The sequence below is a fragment of the Lithobates pipiens genome, unplaced genomic scaffold (assembly GCF_037356315.1).
Source record: "Lithobates pipiens isolate NorthernLeopardFrog02 unplaced genomic scaffold, aLitPip1_a1.2 Scaffold_19, whole genome shotgun sequence".
Lineage (NCBI taxonomy): Eukaryota > Metazoa > Chordata > Amphibia > Anura > Ranidae > Lithobates > Lithobates pipiens.
In genome coordinates, this window is record NW_027507764.1 from 337,244,302 (window position 1) to 337,265,775 (window position 21,474).

At 39.8% G+C, this 21,474-nt stretch overlaps 1 protein-coding gene across 1 annotated transcript in view; it reads left to right on the plus strand.

The window, feature by feature from the left end:
• GMDS (GDP-mannose 4,6-dehydratase) overlaps positions 1–21,474 on the plus strand; it is a 762,090-nt gene that overhangs the window by 621,917 nt on the left and 118,699 nt on the right. Inside the window, exon 10 of the mRNA XM_077492101.1 lies at positions 1,960–2,056. Within this exon, the coding sequence (XP_077348227.1) occupies positions 1,960–2,056 (97 nt within the window). The remainder of the gene's footprint in view (positions 1–1,959; positions 2,057–21,474) is intronic.

The following is a 21,474-nucleotide window of genomic DNA, read 5'->3' on the forward strand; positions in this document are numbered from 1 at the left end:
GTGCCAAATTTAACGCCATGTGTCGGTGCCAGGTGTGGCACCGATGCGCATCATGTGGGTGCCCACCCAATCTCCCACATCCCAAGGGGGCAAAGGGGAAAAAGAGGCGGGACCCAGATGCACCTGGCAGCTCCCAGATACAGAGACAACCAGCGAGCTCAACAAAGTAAAACCACATACAAATAAAAAAGGTAGCTAAACCACAAAAGTGGGGGGCAAAGTACTGCGTGAATATGAATATAAAATCTACATCATCGGTAAAGAATCGCAGACCACTAAAGGTGAAATCTGCCACCTGTAATGAAGAAATAAGTGTCTCCAGCCCTATTTTATTATCTGGATTACAAGCCAGCTCACAATATTTTTACTTTATTCAACCTTACTAACTATAACTATATGCACAGGTGTCATGAACACATTGCAGTATAAAGACACCAGTTCAACCTGAGTAAGTGTCTACAATTGTCCATATCCCTGTACATTGCACAGTCATATCGGACCCTACCCTCAAGGAGCTCACAATCCAAGGTCCCCATTCATATACAAGGGCCAATTTTGGACAGAAGTCAATTAACCTACCTGCATGTCTTTGGAGTGTTGGAGGAAACCGGAGGACCCGGAGGAAACCCATGCAGGCACAGGGAGAACATGCAAACTCCAGGCAGGTAGTGTCGTGGTTAGGATTCGAACCAGCGACCCTTCTTATTGCTAGGCGAGAGTGCTAACCACTATATATATATATATATATATATATATATATATATATATATTAATAAAGAAATGTGCCATAATGCATTTGATCACTTTACCAGCTATGCGTCACATGCTTTATTTAAAGTCCCAAACCTGTGTATATAAATCTAGATCTGCAGGAACTGGGAGACCAGTCAGGATCGAGGGAAAGAAATGCAATGTACAGAGACATCCTTGATGAAAACCTGCTCCAGAGCCCTCTGGACCTCAGACTGTGGTGAAGGTTCATCTTTAGGACAAGGACCTTATGCACGCAGCCAAGAGAACAAAGGAGTGGCTATGGAACAACTGTGAATGTCCTTGAGTGGCCCAGACTTGAACTTTTTTTTTTTTAATAATACCTTTCCAAAGATTTCAAACAAACTCCTTTCATGTTGTCATTATGGGGTATTTTTTGATTTTTTTTAAATATTGAATTTAATCCATTTTGGAATAAGGCTGTAACCTAACAAAATGTGGAAAAAGTGAAGCACTGTGAATAATTTCCAGATGCAGTGTGTATATGTATGTGTGTATAATATAATATAGTATATTTTATATATAAAATATGCGCGTGTAAAAATATTTTGCTTGAGTATAGATATGTTTTTCTCCCAGCATCTTTGAATCCACTTACTCTTAACTGACTTGATTCACTACCTCTGCTGGGAGTCTATTCGAAGTATCAACTATTCTTTTGGTAAAAACAACCATTACAGTCCTATGTGGGGACTCTTGCAATGGCGGCACAAGTTCTGGTGGCAATTAGTGATTTCCCTCACTTTCTGTTGTGGCTATGGGACAAAGTGAAGGAAAATCTCCCCACTACTCTCTTCAAAATGTGGGCATAAAGTTTTGACTTTATTTCTACTAAACTCACTTTATAAAGCTAAGAAATCAAGCAGTAAAAATTGTACTGATTCTTTGTTGTGTTGACGAATAGCTTGTGAATACAACCTGAATTTGCTTTTCCTTATAACAATGCTTCGTGCCAAATGAAGCCCACAATGTGCATAATTGACACTTCACACAAACACACAAATGAGACAATTTGGGAAATTATTCTTGTGATGAGTGGTCTTTTGTTCTGTCTGTTAATGAGTTTACGCTCACCTAGGGAGAAGGGATTCACACCCAGGTTTGGAGGCGAGAAAGGGCAACCAAATGTTTCTACCCTAGTGTTTGAAGGTTAGTCTTGTGCTCATCATTTGTTTATCTTCTTTACAGGTGGGAGGGCAAGAATGAAAATGAAGTGGGCCGCTGCAGTGAGACTGGAAAGATTCATGTGAAAGTTGATCTCAAGTACTACAGACCAACTGAAGTGGTAAGTAGGAATGTCCACATCTCCCCTACTGCTTGATAATGTAATCACTTGCACTGTCACTGATGGTGTTTGGCCAGATGTCCAAGGTTTAAGTGACCTCCTAATACCTGCCTCTAATGAGTCAAGTGGTGTGCAGTCTCTCACATATAGGCACTTAAAGTTAAAATACAACATTTTGGATCTATCAAAACAGGAAAAGCTTTTCAATAAGCATAGGCCTGATATTGGCAATATGTGCATATATAAATTGATTATTTTCAGGCAGCTTCATTATTGTGACTACAAATTTCATAAATGCTGTTTTTCTATGAGGTATATTATTTCACTTTTTTTTTTTTTTTTCCACATTGAGCCATGCTTCAGCTTATATTTTGGGGAGGAAATTTGGGAAACATTCCTAGTTTCTTAATAACCAGTTATTTTTTAAGCCACTAAATATACTGTGTTCTACTTTAAACTCTGCATTTGTTTTAATCTATTTCATGACAAAGTATTTGTTTTTGTATACATTTATATTTTCTGTTTGCTGGTTTTATGATGGTCTTATAGTATACTGACAACAGCAACTTGTAAAATGGTTTATGGGAAATCCCCAGAACTAGACTGTCCCAGGCAAACGTGAACATGTTCTCATGCTAGAATCAGAAAAAAATGAGCTATTTGCATAGATTTCTCATAAGACAGTCCTAATCCAATCATCCCTCTGACTTCTCTCATTGTATAACACTTCAGTGCATTTCTTGGCTGAGTTTAGTGTGATATCATCATCTTTTTCAGTGACTGAGTTTTATGTAGCTTTACTATGACATTTACTCTTTTTTGTAGTGTCCAGTCAGCTGATAAATGAGAGCATATTTCCTAAAATTTTATATATTTTTTTCTATTTAAACTTATTCAAAATATGCAGTTTCCTGTCCCAGTGAGAACTAGGCCTTTGCTTCGATCTGGATTTTCTGCCCCGCCCCCCCAACACAATCAAGTGAATTCTCCATGTAGTCCTTGGAGAATTAACTAAGAGCTTGTGATGGTATCATTTGCTTAAAGTTGGATTTCTTTAGAGATACAGTATACACAATGAGGAGCACATTTTCACAAGTTGTATAATGGTTCTCTTGTAGAGCTGTGTGTCAGTGAACCTTAACCTGAATTTTCAAGCTGGGTTTTAGTGACAGATCTCTCAGTTCTAAGGTGTGGGAAACAAATGTGTGTCTCTTTTTCTGGTAAAGATCTTTTGTAATTTTCATGTTTCATTCATCTCTGGAATTCATAGACTGGCGCAGACAGATTTTGAGAGACTCTCTCGTGTGCTTTAAAATGGTGCAACATGTGTCAAATTCATGTACCTGTCTAGAACTTGCACTTTCATTTTGCATCACTTCAGGAATGCACACAAGACACTTTCACAAAACTTGTCTGCCCAAGTTTCTCTCTGTACTGAAAGATTTGGTCTGAGTCAGCTCCACTTTCCTAAGATAAAAACTGTCAAAATTGCATTTTGACTTCGGAGCATTCAATGTGCCACAATGTGGAAATGGAGCATTTTCACACTATCTGAATTTGGTGCACAAGTCACTGTCAGAACCAGATGTGTTGAAAAGGCTGAATTCATTTGGTACATTAATAAGGGGGATTAATGCTAGAAAAAAGTGGTACTGCAGCTTACTTGAACTCTGGGTTGCATTTTCCGTTTTGCTTTGGTTATAGAGACAGAGTTTCGACAATTCCTTGAGGGAATTGTCAGCAGATAGACAAAAAAGGAACACTTCCAAAATGGTGTTCAAAATGGCTTCAGATACTAGGCCCAAATGCCTATCATTGATGGGCTTGCTGTGCATAAAGTTATTGTAAGTAGTGCTTGCTGTTATGTAAATGTTGGGCTTGTTGGAGTAGATGAGAAAAGACACAATGAAACCAGAGGGAGTTCTTTGAGGATTCCATGATTGATTCCAACATCAGAGAATGGTTTGACCCCTCCCCTGCTGAACAAGCCAGGTCTGAAGGCCCTTCTTTTGCGATTAATGGATTTAGTAGAGGAGGTAAAGATTCTGTTTAATGCCAAAAGAAATAAGAGTGGATATATTTTACCCTCCAGGAAAGTTGAAAGTACTGGAAAGTTGGAATACATAAATCAGAAGTACTTCTGAGGTCAATGCTGGTTCTCTGTTGGTATTTATAACTTGCCCTTCCCCTGAAGCAATGCAAAAGTGACCACATGCTGAAAAATGCTTGCTTGAAATAATAATTCTGTTATTTCTGCTGAACATTTTAGAAAATCACCAGCATGTCAAGCAAATTGCAAATGGTATTAATTTACTGCTTTTGAAACGGTTTTCAACAACAAATCTTCACAAATTGTACACAGACTTCTACATAACGTAAAAGATAACCAGTGATAAAGCTTTACATACTGAATAATCAATACACAGAAAACTTGCTGATAGTAAAATCATAAATCCTTGTACAACAGTACAAACGGCAACCGCCTCAGCCTATAACTGGTCTTTGCAGCAAGGAGCACGTGGAAGGGTAACATGTCAAAAAAAGACAAATTCCCTGTCTAGCAGTTCATCTTCTGGCGTTACTCAGTAATAAACTGGCCTTTTGTATCGCTGTCACCGTCAGCTTCTCACTGCGCTGCAATGAGAAGTGGAGAACCTCTTCTCCACTCCTAGTCTCTGCTTAATAAACTGCTGTTCAGTGGAGATAAGCTGCCGTAGTCACCATCAGAGCCTAGTTCAAGTTCATAAATGTACACCTTAATCATTTGGTATACTTTGATCCCATTTGTTGAAAACCAGCTTCAAGTTTAGACAAAATCATTAGGAACTGCAATGTAGGGTTGACTCGTCCAAAAGTGCAGTTATACTGTAGGTGCAGCCGGGTGGTCTGCGTGAGCTTCTGGCTGCTGATTTGTCTAGATATTCCATTCCATATAACCAACACTGCACCTGTCCAACTAAGGTGGCTTGGGTGGGAAACATTAATAATGGCCACAGCATTTTTTCACATTCAGGAATTCAAGCACAGAAATCTCAGAACACTGTTCACAAGAGATAAAATAAACTGACAGGTGGTTTAACTTTTTCCAGGATCTACTAAAAAGTGAAATGTCTATTTTGCATGGACGTGCCTGTACAAAAATGTCCTTTTACAGTTCCTTTCAATTATGTAGTGCAAGTGTCTGCCTGATTGCCCACAAATTGAAAGTATATGGTTTTACCAAACCATATAATATGAGGTCAAACCTAAAGGAAAATTGTATAATATATGGTCAGCCTTAATCTCCATCTCAGACTCTCATGGTTTACTGCAGAATTTTGCAAATGTTGGTGCAGACTTTGCTACAGCGCAACACACTAGGAATTGGAACTTGGGATGTTCTCGAGACCCACATGCTATGGTTCCATATTTTTCCTGACTCGTGCTTACTCAGGCAAATGTACAAAAAAAATATTAGACAAACTTTTACTAGCTAAAATGGTTTTGTTTATTTTGAGTTTCATTTTATGTGGTTCCTATCCCTTTCTCTCTACTTTTTATTTTTTTCTGTGATCTATCTTTTATGGCTTTTGCTTAAAAAAATATCAAATATGGCACCTGTAATTTGTAAAGCTAAAATTTTAGGTATGACATTTTTACATTGGTTCAAGCTGGACCAAAGTAACAATGTAAGTATGCATGTCCCTGTGGAAGCTGGAAATCGCTGAGGTAGGCTCCACTACTACAGTGATCGCTGCTAGCTTCTGGGTCCTGTGCCAAGTGGGTTGTCTGTGGTTTAGCAAACACAAAGGGTTGCTTGGCAGGGACACTATGCAATTGGATGAGGTGGAGATTGAGATGTTTCTACCCTGCTTCTCCATCTTGTTCAATCAGAGAATGCTTTACATTCATTGAGAAAAGGAAAAGTGAACTCTGAATGGCACCCATGCGAAGCGAGTGACCCCCCCCCCCCCCATGTATTCACATTCAGCACGGCAGTCACTCGGTGTTGATGTGGCAAGGTATGGCACATGCATGTTTACTTTGGCCCACGCTGGACCAATGTACCTGTGGGAGGAAAAAAGCCATGTCTAAACTTCCGCTTTAAAAAGTGCTGTGAACACCACAAATATTTGTTTTTTTTATAGGGGCTGTAATTTCATGTAGTAGTTTTTTAAGTAACATGCCCTCTGTCTGTTTTGACAGTTTTATGTAGTTATAGATACTCAGAATATTATGTGTGCCACTTTGATGTCATAGGCCTCACTTGAGCCCCCCTATATCAAGTAAATTGATGACCACTGCCCTTGTGAGTCACTGACCAGGAACAAGCATGTAATACAGGAGGTAGAGCTTTCTAAGTTTGCAAGCCCTTTTCATGGTGACACACTTATCAAATTGGATCAAACTATATCCTCTTCTCATGGCCTCGCCTTAAAGCATATGCATAATCCCTCCAATACATGCAAGTGTGTGTCAGAGCACGCTGGCTGTATTCAGAGTAGCATGTTGATTACCTGCTGTTTGTCCTTTATCAGCAGCCATGTGTAAACTCTAAACTTTAATCTCTTGGTGCTGCAACCTATTTGATCCCAGATAACATTTCAAAGTGATTATTTCCATTTTGAATATATGTAAGGAATAAGTAGGCCAGGTGATTATCAAAAGTTCTTTTGCTTGTGGTAGTGATACTAACCTTTCCATTTGTAGCTACATTTTGCTCAAGTTTGTAGACTGCAGAAAGCTTATGGATGGTATCTTTTTTTTTTAATAGGTTTATTTCTCCAGAAAAAATACATGGGCTTCAAATGTGATTAAAAAAATATTAACAAAATAAATTGAATGCAAGTAGTAAAGGGCCCCTTTGCAACAGGCCAAACAGCGTCATTTCTCAGGAGATGAAATGATTTTTCAGGGGCAGTCAACTTGTCCAGACTTTTATAATTTAGGCAGCATAGGTGTAATTAATATAGCAAATGAGACGTCCAAAACAGCCGTGTCTGCAACTTTAGAATAGTATTCTACTTGTTCTGCTACATATTTGGGAAAGAGCAAAATTTGAAGATTCTGCAGTATTTTAGTCCTGGTGGATATGCCTATGACAACCCCATATTTAATGAGTTTCAAAAAAATATTTACTTTGACAATTCCTTTTTTTCAGACTCTGGAGCAGCTTTTGAAAGATGTTCCCATTATTGATTGAAATTATACAATAAATGAGATCTGTTTGAATACATTAAATAACAAAAATTGAAGCAGTATTTTTATTCCCTCGTGGTGCAATCTGTTTTTAATAAGTTGTAGGCTTTTGTTAACCACTTCAATACTGGGCACTTAAACACCTTCCTGCCCAGACCAATTTTGAGCTTTCAGCACTGTCGCACTTTGACAATTGCGCGGTCATGCTACACGGTACCCAAATGAAATTTTTATCATTTTTTTCCCCACAAATAGAGCTTTCGTTTGGTGGTATTTGATCACCTCTACGGTTTTTATTTTTTGCGCTACAAATAAAAAAATACAGAATTTTTTTTAAAGTTTTTTTTTTTGTTTCAGTTTCAAAACTTTGTAAATAAGTAAGTTTTCTCCTTCACTGATGGGCACTGATGGGGCCACACTGATGGGCACTGATGGGGCCACACTGATGGGCACTGATGGGGCCACACTGATGGGCACTGATGGGCACCAATGATGTGGCACCAATGATGTGGCACCAATGAAGTGGCACTGATGAGGTGACATTGATGGACACTGATGGGCGGCACTGATGGGCGGCACAAATTGGCACTGATGGGCACTGATGGGCATGGATAGGCGGCACAAATTGGCACTGATGGGCATGGATAGGCGGCACAGATGGGCATGGATAGGCGGCACAGATGGGCATGGATAGGCGGCACAGATGGGCATGGATAGGCGGCACAGATGGGCATGGATAGGCGGCACAGATGGGCATGGATAGGCGGCACAGATGGGCATGGATAGGCGGCACAGATGGGCATGGATAGGCGGCACAGATGGGCATGGATAGGCGGCACAGATGGGCATGTATGGGCACTGATAGGCGGCACGGATGGGCACTGATAGGCGGCACGGATGGGCGCTGATAGGCGGCACGGATGGGCGCTGATAGGCGGCACAGGTGGGCACTGATAGGCGGCACAGGTGGGCACTGATAGGCGGCACAGGTGGGCACTGATAGGCGGCACTATGGGCACTGATAGGCGGCACTGATAGGTGGCACAGGTGGGCACTCATAGGTGGCATTTTATTGTTATACTGTACTAATGGATGACAATCAGTGCCAAACAATAATGCATGCCAATCAGTGATGCCCATTGTGGGCACTGATTGGCATCCATTATGGGCACTGATTGGCATCCATTGTGGCACTGACTGGCATCCCTGGTGGTCTAGGGAGGATTACCTTTTGCTGGGCATCCCAGGTGGTCTGGTGGCATCCCTGGTGGTCAAGTGTGGGCATCCTCGGGGGGGTTCTGCTGATAATCGATCAGCACAGACCCCCCTGTCAGAGGAGCAGCCGATCGGCTTTCCTCTACTTGCGTCTGACAGACGCGAGTGAGGAAAAGCCGATCACCGGCTCTTCCTATTTACACTGTGATCAGCCGTGATTGGACACGGCTGATCACGTGGTAAAGAGTCTCCGTCAGAGACTCTTTACCGAGATCGTAGTTGCCGGGTGTCAGTCTGACACCCCGCAACAACGATCGCCGCAATGCGCGCCCCCGGGGGCGCGCAGCGGCTCATAATCCTGATCACGTCATATGACGTCCGATCAGGATTATGCAACCACTTTGCCACCATCAATTGCCTATAGGGCGGGCGGCAAGTGGTTAAACTTATTTCCTGGTAATAAACAAATGTTATAATATTGCCAGGGCATTTTCCCATTTATACAATATGTATGCATTTTATCTTTGAATGTTCATGCTAATTATTGACCTTAATCTCTTCCCATCTCCTGAACCTAAATATTTTTAGATTTTATTATGCTGAAGCCTGTGTGGTCTTTTGTTTTCTCCTTTGGGATTTTATGAAATCTTTGTTTTGTTTTTTTGTTTTTCCTGCCTTTAGGTTTTAGAATTCTGTAATCATTTAAGTTATATTTTCTCTGACCCTGCTTGCCCTACTGACATTCCCCTACACACACACACCCACACACCAAATTCACAATGATACTTTACTGTGTAGTTGTTAGAATTTTTACTTATGCATACTTAGGCAATGCAGATTTTACAAGCTAGTTCCAAAATAAGACCATTTAAGATTTTAGGCCATGCAAGGCAAATGTTTTTTTTTATATTCTGGTCAAATTTACCATTAGGCACAGTGGGCATAACTGTTGAACTAGTGTGTAGGTGGTAGAGGCAAAAGGGCAGCTTTTCTCTGCAAGAATACTACATCTACAAGATGTAGCTTAGTGTCTATTGCTTGGCCATAGATTCACTTTAACTAGAGAAGACGGGAATGAAAATTTCTTCCACAGCACGTAATGCATATTAGCTTTATTAAAATATACAATTATGCTTTGCTGCTGGTGTTTGGATCTTGCTTTTTTAGTATGCCCAGTTGATGAAAACTGAACGCTCCTTATGTTTAAAATGTACTCTTAGATTTACTACTGTTAGATGTAGTTGAAATCATTATGGCAATCTGTTATCTATTGGAAAAGCAAATACAGTACATCTGTGTAATAAATTAAGTTCTAACAAAATAGATATTTTTAGCCAAATTGTTTTGCCGTTTTACCTGTGCTTTTCTCCAGATAGAAAATACATCTTGGATATGAACATAAAAAGTATTGATGCGTTAAACGCTGTATTCACTAGTATCCTGTCATTTCTCAGCATTTCTCATGATTCAACCATCTGCAGTTTTCCTGCCCCTAGAACACAAATTGAGCTGTTACACAAAATATAGTAAAGCTAAGTGCAAGACGGATAAAAAAAAATAGACAGTTTATTCAAAAAATATGTATGTATTTTAAATTCAAATAGTTTTAATAGTTGAGAAGGAAGAGATGGCACAAAGGGACAGCTGGGAACCATACAGGTTTGCTGACAGGAGTGAAGACATTTTTCATGTACTGTTGTCCAATCATGTACTAAGTTGCTTTTTAGAAAACTTTCATTAGAAGTGTGTCATCTGCCCGCTTTGAAAGGACACGTGGCAAGACAGAAAGAAGGCTTTTGTTTATTTCCCACTCCAGAAATTGCTTTGCTCTTTCATTGAACTTGGGGTTACGATATCGCAAATTACTGTCTGCTGCTTTAAAATGGGCAAAGTGGGACAAAGGTTTAAAACCATTGTTCTTGCGATGTAAACCCTGTTACCTGATGCTTAATATAATGTTAACGGAACCGGCTAGAGGATTAAAAGTTTGTGTCCTATAGCCACATTGGGCCCATGCAACTATGACCTTCTCCCCTTCTAGTTACACCAGAGTTAATCCTACACAAGAAGGTCCATAAGGGGGCAATTCATAGCAGCAGTCATGCATTAAAGTGCGTATAATGCTTGCCCGATGGTGTGTGCACTACACATTGCAGTGTTTGTTTGAAACTTACTGTATAAAAATGCAACATGTCCTACTTTTTTGCAGCACACATCAATGCAGAATGTTGGTGTGATATGGAGAAAGGCAAATTACCTTGTCTATTTTGGACTGCATTGGGCAGCGGTGCCCAGCAGCTTGTGGGAATGAGCCCTAAAAAAACATTGACAGAATCAATCTAGCTTATTGTGTAAAAAGAATAAATGAATTTATACATATGCACATTCTGCTTAACAAACTGGAAGTGTGCTTTGCTAATATAAAATATTTTCAATAAAACTTAAACTATTCAAAGGAAGCTGCCATTATATTTGGTATAATAAACAAGTTAATATGCGTGGAAATAGTTTTTTTCCAAAATGTTATGTCTGAATGCACTTGTGCTATACAGCACAGCCCACACTGTTAGTAGGGTGATTAATCAGAGTGAATTGTGATTAGATATCAAGATTTAATGACTTTTTCAATTTGGATAATTTCTGTATTATGCCATGTAGAGAGAGGTATGACCATTATTTAGTCTATGAAAGGATTGAAAAAAACATTTCAATTCATGTTTGGAAATGTTATGCTTTTGTGAAATTGATTGTCTCTACTATTAAGAGGATCCACTGAAGCATGTCACACTGGTCTAACTCAAATTTCATGAAAGCCAATTAGGACTGTTTAACAATTTGGTTATATGATTTGAGTTTTTGTTTTTGTTTTTTAAATGCGGCGTTATAAAAATTTACAAAAATAGCGCAGGATTTAAGTTGAACGTTAAGCATGAAAGTTGTAGCATTCCAGTGCATTGTATTTACATAAAATGCACTTCAGTCAGTTACAGAATTTAGCTAAACACCCTACTAAGTTTAGCCATCTTATGCTATGATGAGCATTTCAACTCCACTTCCTATTGTAGTGGTAGAGTGGTATACAACGAAAATTACACCAGAAGAAAGCTAGACAAATGGGAGAACAAAGAGTGAAAGAGGAATGGGAGACCCCCAGCACTTAAAACTTTCATGCAAAGGCAGACTTGTTGCTAAGATATTGGGCTAGGTACACATGGGTGGAAAATCGTAACAAAAGCGGATGGTTCAGTTAACGGCCAACTTTCATGCCCGTGTGTACGGCTCCTTGTGCCAACAGAAGCCATACTCATGGCTTCTCTCGAACAAGCATGCTGGAAAACCAGCAACAGATCAGCATCCGATCAGCATTTGCGGGCCAATTGCTGCGAGAATTTGACTGGTGTGTTCTGGCGAGGGGTTGGTGGTCCCTCTGTCGGAACACAATAAATAGCACAGCAGGGAGATTGCAGTGCTAACACTGAATAGTTAGTACATCCTCCTCCATTTTTTCCCATTCATCCCCCTGGGTTGGACAAGAAAACTGAACATGTGCACCTGATATCCTGGACCATTAGTAGTGTTTTACTTCCCATTGTTGCCACAATTCGTGGTAATGCTTTAGAGTGTTATGGATGCTTGATGGCATTTGTTCTATTGTATGTATTTTATTTCAAGACCGAGTTCTATCATAGAAGGGGGGTCATAGTTCTGGCAATTGTAAGGATGTGGCATAGCAAATTTTAGGTAGAGTTGGAAAAACTCAGACACCGTTTTTAAAATATAAGTTAGTGGTTGTACACCCTGTACATCCACTTTTAGCTACAGGTAAGCCTATATTAAGGCTTACCTGCAGATGGTTGAAATATCTCCTAAACCATGGCCTTTCTAATCAGCATGTGCTGATTAGAAAGGGCACATCGTGTCGTTTCTAATAGGGGTCATGCCGTCATTCGCGGCTTCCACGCCACTCCGGCCAGTCAGAGCCAGTGTTTGCGGCCCCGGAAGGAAGAGCTTACAAATTCAAACAGGTACGCCCATTTGCCTGCCTGTGCCATTCTGCCAATGTATATGTATGTGCGGTGGTCGGCAAGTGGTTGAAGAGAAGGGTTTTCAGGAATTGTCTAAAGATGGATAGATTAGGGGACAGTTAGACAGGTTGCGGTAGGGAGTTCCAAAGGATGGGAGGAGCGCTGCAGAAATCCTGGAGGCAAGCATGGGAGGAGGTGACAAGGGAACTAGAGAGCAGGAGGTCTTGGGCGGACCGAAGAGCGCAGCTTGGTTGGTATTTTGAGACTAGGTTAGTGATATAGCTGGGGGCAGAGTTATGGATGGCTTTGTAAATTATTGTTTTTTTTTATTTTTCGTTGGGCGAGTGGAAGCCAGTGGAGGGAGTGGCAGAGAGGGGAGGAAGACACTGAATGGTTGGTAAGGTGGATGAGTTTTGCAGCGGCATTTATTATGGACTGACGGGGGATAGTCTATGTAAAGGTGATCCAATGAGGAGGGAGTTGCAGTAGTCGAGGTGAGAGATGACCAGGGAGTGAATTAGAAGCTTGGTGATGCCATTAGTTAAAAAGGGGCATATTCTAGAAATGTTGCAGAGGCTAAGGCAGCATGATTGGACAGGGATTAGATGTGGGCCTGAAATTACAGTTCAGAGTCTAAGTTTACCCCTAGTACCCTGGCATGTGGGGATGTACTGATAGATGTGCCATTTGATCTCAACAGAGAAGTCAAGGGAAGGGACACTGGGGGAAATTATTAAGAGCTTGGTTTTAAATGGCTTCAGTTTGAGGAAGTGGTGTGACATCCAGGCCGATACGTCTGTTAGTAAATCAGTGATGTGTGAGGAGACTGATGGGGTGAGCTGAGGGGCAGAACGTTTTTGGTGTCATTGGCATATAAATTGTAGCGGAAGCCATGGGAGGCCATTGACTGACCCAGGGAGGACGTAGATTGAGAATAGTAGAGGTCCAAGGACAGAACTTTGGGATTCTTATATATTTTTTTTCCCTGAGTGAATTGGACACATTTAAAAAAAAATTATTGAAACCACACACTATTGAACCTTGGAGAGCTAAGCTGTCAGGAATGTCGGGCGTGAATAGGAAGGTCATTATTGGATTTCAACAGGATAAGGTATGTTTTATTGCAGTATATCTGTTTAAAGCGGGGTTCCACCCTAAAGTGGAACCTCCGCTGATCGGAACCCTCCCCCCCTCCGGTGTCACAATTGGCACCTTTCAGGGTGGAGGGGGGTGGAGATACCTGTCAAAGACAGGTATTTACACCCACTTCCGGGCATAGACTCCCGTGGGAGTCTACGCCATTTCCTGTCCTGCCGCGCTGTCTGCTGGGACACACACGGGTCTCAGAGACAGCGCGGAGAATTCCTATTACGCTGCGCGACTCGCGCATGCGCAGTAGGGAACCGGGAAGTGAAGCCGATTCGCTTCACTTCCTGATTCCCTCACCTAGAATGGTGGTGGCAGCAGCCGAGGGCCGATCGATCGGCCTCGGCTGCCAGCATCGCTGGAACCCGGGACAGGTGAGTGTCCATTTATTAAAAGTCAGCAGCTGTAGTATTTATAGCTGCTGGCTTTTAATATTTTTTTTTTTGGTGGAATCCCTCTTTAAGTGAGTTGCATACAGTGAAGTATTTGACAATTTTCCCCATTTGTTTTCTTTCCCTGTTTCTGAAAAACGGATGCAATACTTTTTAAGCAGGTCTGACCTAGTATAAACCTCCTTGATTTTCAAAAACATAGTAGTGCTTATTGTACTAATCTTATGCTTATCTGTCTTATTGTGAGACAAAGGAGAGAAGGCCATGCTGTAGCTTTGCAAGGTCAACTGTTGGCATCTTAATGGGTAGAGCTTTAAATGGACATAATATTTGAGTATAGTCATCTAAATAGATGATCTATGTCCAAGTAAGTGTGGTTGGTTTTCCATTTGTAGAGTGGAAATGTGGTTTCCAAGTATGGGGGAAATATTTTAAAATTCTAAGGCTTTATTTTTAGAGATGCTTGTTTTAACCCAGATTAGGTTCTAGATAAGTTGAGTCCTTTGTGTAAATTAGGGAGGGATATATAGTTATGAGTGACATAAATGCATAGTCTGCACCTCGTGACCATTTAAACCTTTTGGATAGCTGAAGAATTACAAATATTAGCATGGGATGTAGTGTTCCAGCTATGGCAATAAGTAAAATGCATACAGAGCCAATAACCTGGAGGTATTTGCTCTCTGAGCCATTATTCATTAGCATAAAGGGTCAGTGAACCTTTTTTTTTTTTGTATTTTACCACTTGTCGACCAGCTCATGTAAAGGTTTACTGCGGCAAGTCTGCTGTCTTGCGCAAACCAATGTACCTGTACGTCGATCAGCGCAAGGAGGATAGCGGACGCGCACGGGAGCTTTCCGATGGGTCCAGCGGACTGGCGGCGACCCACGATCGCTGCCTATGTAAACAAGGTGATTCCCCGTTCTGCCTAATGACATGTCAGAGTTGTTCTGTTCCCAGTGATCGGTAACAGTGATCCGTCATGTCCCAGTGAGTCCATTCCCCTTACAGTCAGAACACACCCAGGAAACACTTAATCCCTTGAGCGCCCTCTAGTGTTAACCCCTTCCAGTGTTATTTTTACATTGATGAGTGCATTTTTATAGCACTGATCAATGTAGTAATGTCACTGGTCCCCAAAAAGTGTCATTTGGAGTCAGATTTGTCCACTGCAATGTCGCTGTCACGTTAAAAATAGAAGATCACTGCAATTGCCAGTAAAAAGAATAAAAAAAGTCCCTAAAGCTATCCTATTGTTTGTAGACATGATAACTTTTGCACAAACCAATCAATATACGCCTATTGCGATTTTTTTTTTCTTTTCTCAAAAATATGTAGAAGAATATATATCGTCCTAAACTTATGAATAATTAAAAAAAAAAAAAAATTATATATAATATAAAAAAAAATTTTTGACATGTATTCTAGCAGAAAAAATATGTAATTGTCTGACTTTTTTTTTTTGTTTATAGCGCAAAAATAAAAACTGCAGAGGTGATCAAATACCACCAAAAGAAAGCTCTATTTGTGGGTAAAAAGATGTCAGTTTTGTTTGGGTATATCAATGCATGACTGCGCAATTGTCAGTTAAAGCGATGCAGTGCCTGGTCATTAAGGCAAATCCTTCTGAAGTGGTTAAGCTTCATAGTGCTTTTTGGCCTTCCTGATTAACCAGATATCACTATCTCCTTTCCACTGTAGCCCCCTGGCTCTTTAAGAAAATTGAAATGTCAGGACTGTCAGTGGTCACATGATCAGAAGCTCCTGATTGCAAGTATGCATCAGGAGCTTCTCATTAAGTTTTACTTCAGCACAGAAAGCCATTCCCTATGGAAGCATATATGCAGCCACTGGGCATTAAAGCTCACCTGCCCTGCGGCCTTTTTATATGTGTACAGCTGGTGGGGAACAGGTTAATAATTATGAAGGTAAGAGGTTTCCAAGCTGTAGTATTTTTATCAGAATTTTTAGATTTCCATTTAGAAGAGTGATTTTACTAGAATTAGCAGAGTTTTTTTCTTAGGTACGTCACCCTAAACCCAAAAACAAGTAAATTATCAGTGACCTTTCTCTTGAGACTGAATGGCCTGACATGAATCCATTACAAAGGATGTTGTATTAGGGCTGGCAAGAATGTTTTACAGTATGTGTACATCCTGGGCTGATGCCTTATGTGGAAGAATTTTATCTACTTGACAGCTTAGTTTCATAGCTCAGTATAATTAAAAGCCACACACAGTTGAGGTCTTCACTGGCAAAACTTTAATGAGCTGACAAAAGTTCATAATTACTGCCACCCTGACCCTTTCTTACCTTGTGAACCAACTGCTTGGCACAAGCATGCAGCCAGTGAATTCTAAAATATGTGAACTTACATCGTCCATAATTATGGGTCAGTAAATCAGTGATGAAGGGAGGATTGGCATAACAGCCCCTGAGCCTGTGCTTTTATCAACTTGGTCAGCTCCGATCTTTCAGTGGTTTCAATTTTAGAAATGATAACAATGTAGCGCTATGTCAAAGAATGTAAAAAACCTAGACCTAAATCACCAAATGATCTGGTAGTGAAATCAAACTTAAAAGGTCAGCACACATCACATGTTGTGCAGTCCAGTAAGGAATACAGAAAATGTGCTACAGTGAACTAACAATATGAGCATAAAAAAGTCCAGCTATGACAAAATAATGTGAAACGTGAGTCCAGATATTCCATTGGTATGAACTATGTATAGCCTTCCGTTCACAGCCAGAAATTATTATAGAAAACGGATACCCTTACCGAAAATGGTGGACACAAACTACTATATAGTAAATGTGTCATGCAGGCTTATGTGCGTCACACACCATTCGTATATATCAGGTCATGGATCACCATCCGAATAGTCGCTGCCCACTTCAGGGTCGTTGCACCTCAGATCTCCAGGGTTTTCAACTCTCTCTCGAAGGTTTCGGTCAGCTAGGAGCTCGGAGCGGGTTCACCATAAACAAAAGGTAAGGACACAATGCCTCTCATAATGAAATTCCACCATTAAAGGTTTTATTTGAAAAAAAATTCCAAATGACATGTAAAAAATGACATAAAAAATATCCAAAAAGAATCGCGTGATCCAATAAAAATGAACAATAAAAAGAGCAATATGGGGAGCAGGAAACGCTAGGCTGACGCGTTTCGACTAATAAGCCTTCTACTGGGGCATTACCTACAGTGACATTATAGCGCTACATTGTTTATCATTCATTATTTTGACTTAGTTTGTACGTTAGCTGCTGTTTTGTGTTATATCACAATTTTTTGTCACTTATATAGGGAGCGCAGTGTTTTCCCCCTCTTTTTGATTTGCACTCAATTTTAGAAATGTATAGCATAGAACATAATGCGTTATATACCTTATTAAAACTCAGAGCCAGGTGTAAGTCTCTACGTTTTGTTTTTTTCCCCTAACTTTTTACTTGGAAAACGAACTGGCGCAAGACATTTTCTGATGCCGAAAAATCCCTTTCAGAGTATAAATGGTGAAATCTTAGACAGGTTTCACAAAAAGTATTTGAGTTACAGGTAAACAAACAAAGAAATAAACGAAATTTAAACCCAAGAGTATGATTCATATTGAGAATTGGATAGCACTCTAAATGCATCAGATATGTGTAAGTCATCCAGCTCACAAATTAATACAGTTTCAGAAATCAATTGCTTTTATCCAAAGTAAACAGACTGCAGTCAGATTCTCTGTCTTTGCGATTGAGCTGTCACTTACTATAAGAACATTTCAAACTGTGGCAGTTTTGGCAATCCCAGATGAAACATGCAAAGCAAATATGTTGGCTTGGTATCCCTTTTACATTTTTTGTGGGAAATAAAAATGTTCTTTAATAATTGACATAAATAGGAATTTTATCCTGCTACAATGGGCACGTGAGCAGGATTCAACAATACTCCCAAATCAGAGCCAAGCCTTTCAAAAAAAGTTTAGTAGATAAAGTAAAACCGTAGCACGGACAACAATATAAAAGGCAGCCCATACATTCATGTTTTTTTTTTTTTTTTTTTTTTTTTTAAATCCAGCCAGCTGGTTGAATGAAAAAATGATCCGACACATGGAATGTGTGGATGGGGGAACTTCCCGCTGTACTATTGTATTATGGCGAGGACCCTCCCCCCCCCCCCCCATCAGAGTACAATGATCAGTGCTGTTGGCTATAGCTGGTGGCACTGATGGATTGTAAAAAAAAACTGACAGGCTGGTTGTACAGAAGCCAATCAGTAGATCGACCTCTGTACAACCAGGGCGTCCATAAATGGTTCAAAATTTGCCGGTCCCTGCTAAACTGGCTGAATTTCGATCCATGTATGGCTGACTTAAGTCCACAGTTAAGCTGGCCATACATCAATCAAAATTTGGCTGGTTCAGAAGGGACTGAACAAATTTCAATACATGTATGGCCACTGTAGTTGAACAGTAGTAGACTTGCCGCTTAACTTCTGTTCAACCAGCCTGTTAAACTTCTACAGGTGGCCAGCCCTGCAGGCTGTAGCGCTGATCAGTGTATTCTGGGGGCTCACAGCAACAGTGTATGTCCACGTGGTATTCCCTGATCCCTCCTAAGGAGCTGGCAGTAATTGTGGTTTTTGACATCCCTTCCCAGTTGATCGCTCATCATTGTTTGGACTTTTTCTGTGTTTATATATGCCAAGTTCTATCACGTTTTTGTTTGGATCACCTCAAATGTGTGGATGGGGGAAAATTGGGTCAGTTTGAACCAGCAGGTTGAATGAAAAAAACTAATTTATGACCAGCCTTAGTGGACTTGGTCCCCATCTATGATGATCCTACGCAAATAGGGACTTTATGAAGGGTGGCATTTTCATACCGATATCTATGCTCAGTCCTCTGGTTTGGTGATGGGTTGTTTAAGCACTGACTACTGCCTTGTGGGAAGTGGATGGGGATTTGACATTGGACATCTGGGGAGGCAAGCTGCCACGGTGCAACTTTTGGTAACCACTATCTAACTGTGCAGCCTTAACTTTTGTTGTATGACTATGCTGCAGCTCCGATACCTGTAAATACTTTATGGACCAGAGCAGCTTCTACATTTCAGCTGTGGGCCCAATGAGTCAACAATATTTGTTTCTTATAAAGATTTTTTGTTTATTTTTGGCAGTATTGTTTTGCAACAATTTATATTTTCTATGCAAGCCACGATCAAAAAAAATATAATTTTACATTTGAAGAGTGATATTTTCAAAACTAGTGTTAAAATAGTTGAAATTTCAATTTTAGAGAATGGAGGCTTAATTCACCAGTATAAAAGTGCCAATCTCCCTTCTGTAATGGATGCCCTCTAGTGGGATCCTTCCAGTCAGAGGATGCTAGCAGTCTTCAAAAACCATTTGGAAGTTTTAGTAAATAACTGTGAAGTGCACCAGTTCTACCAGGGTTTTAATTGTGGTTTGAAGTGTAAATACCTGCATATTAGTTAAAAATGCATGTGTTCTTTAAGAACCTGGCTGTCTTTATTGGTTAGAAATTTATTTAAATGCCTAAATAGTGTTTGCTACATTTTAATAACCTTTGTGCCATCAGTAATCAAGCAAGAAGTTCTCTTTATCAGTGTGGATCCTCAAGAAGTAAGGTGTGACTTGTTGTTTTGCATGGTATTATAGTAATAGCAGTATTTGTCATTTAAAAAGGCATTTTCCTTAAATGACCAACATTACTGTACAAGTGCAATACAAATAAACTCTGGTGTAGAAAAATGTTCTGTTTTGCTTGGTGCAAAATGTCATACAATATCTCCTATTCGTAAATACTAAATTGTAATAAAAATGATAGTTTTTGATAAACAGACATTTAGCATTAACTTTGTTACAAAAATGCTAAGCCTAAAGGGTGAGAACTGTTTTCAGATGACTGAATACATTCCCAGGTTCATCCGTGAAGCTAATTAGATGTTGATTAGGAAACAGTTTGGCCAGCTGATTATCCTTGCACTGGATTCTGTAGAGCAAAGGGCCACCATCTACCATTTGCCTGAGGTCATTGTGCTCTCTGAGCTGTTGACATTTAATGGATGATCCAAGTCTACTCCTTTGCTTCCTGTCTCATTGTGGTATTTTAAATATGATTCAGCAACTCTCCAATACTTGTCCTCTGACCTCTTGATGTATTAGGAGCCCCAAGCCAATAGAATCCAAAGAGAAGACCTAGTAATGGTCTGTCAAGAAGTCACAATGCTACAATAACCTAGAAATTCTAGGAGGAAGCTACATCTTCCTCTAGCAACAATGTTGTGTCAAGTAATCAAAACTGACTTTTTCCAGTGATTTGAGAAAGCGCCTTTGAACTAGTTATGTGTAGGTGTTGAGGTAGACCTGCACTTTTGTGAAAAAAAAATCGAACAACTTTTTCAAGGTCCACAAGGTCTAGTGTTGCAAGGATATATTTTGGATGAGTTGGAGTAAATGTTGGCAGCTTGTTCCACAATCTAACATTTTTATAGAAGCCATTACTTCAGTGTACTTAGTGGTGTTTAGATACTTTCATACTGAAAATCTATTTGGATGCATACCTTTTTTTTTTTTTATTACAAAATCTCCGTACTTTTTACAGCCTAGTGTAAAGCAAGGCTTACAGCAACAAAATATCCAATACTTATAGGCTTATTTTTTGTTTTTATCGCTGTATCTTTATAACAAAATAGAATGTTTAAGGTCAGATTGCTGGCTACAGTATAGTATAAGAACCCCAAAAATGGATATTTGCTCATACTTATGCGTATATGACATTGGTTTAGGAATGGAAAGCGAAGCTGTGCAATTAAGTTTTTTTTTTTCACCAACATTATACAGTATATTGTTTGTGCTCTGAAACTAGTAGATTATTTTTTTTCCAATTATTATGATGCCCAGCAAAAAGCAAGGTGTCAGAAGCTCTTGACATTACTTTGTGGCTAAACATGGAAGTTTTGACAACCGGGCAATGCTCACATGGAGTTTTACTGTACAATTTAAAAATAATCTGGACACCTAACAGACTAACATGGGTGTTACATTATCTGACAGGATCAGTTGCTTTATGTTGGAGTCCATTGTTTGGGAAGATTACATTCAAGGTCTGTCATTACCAAGAAAAAGTGTAACAACTTGAATTTAGAAAACAATATATTTGATACTTAAAAACTGAGGAAATTGGTTTTTGTTGTATACTATAATTTTGTATTTTTGTAAAACAATAACTTTTGATAGTTTTGATTTACCATAAAGAAAATAACTTTGACCAAAAGTTTTCTTAGATGATAAATCCAGTTCAAAGTAACTTGCTCCTCTCGCTTCCATCCAAGCAAAGCCTGATACATGCCTCATTCTGCATGGGACTAGGCTGAGCTAATGGCAATGAAATGCATTTTCTTTGCGTCCAGATGATTGATGTTTTTAAAACACCAGTAAGGATTTTGAAATAA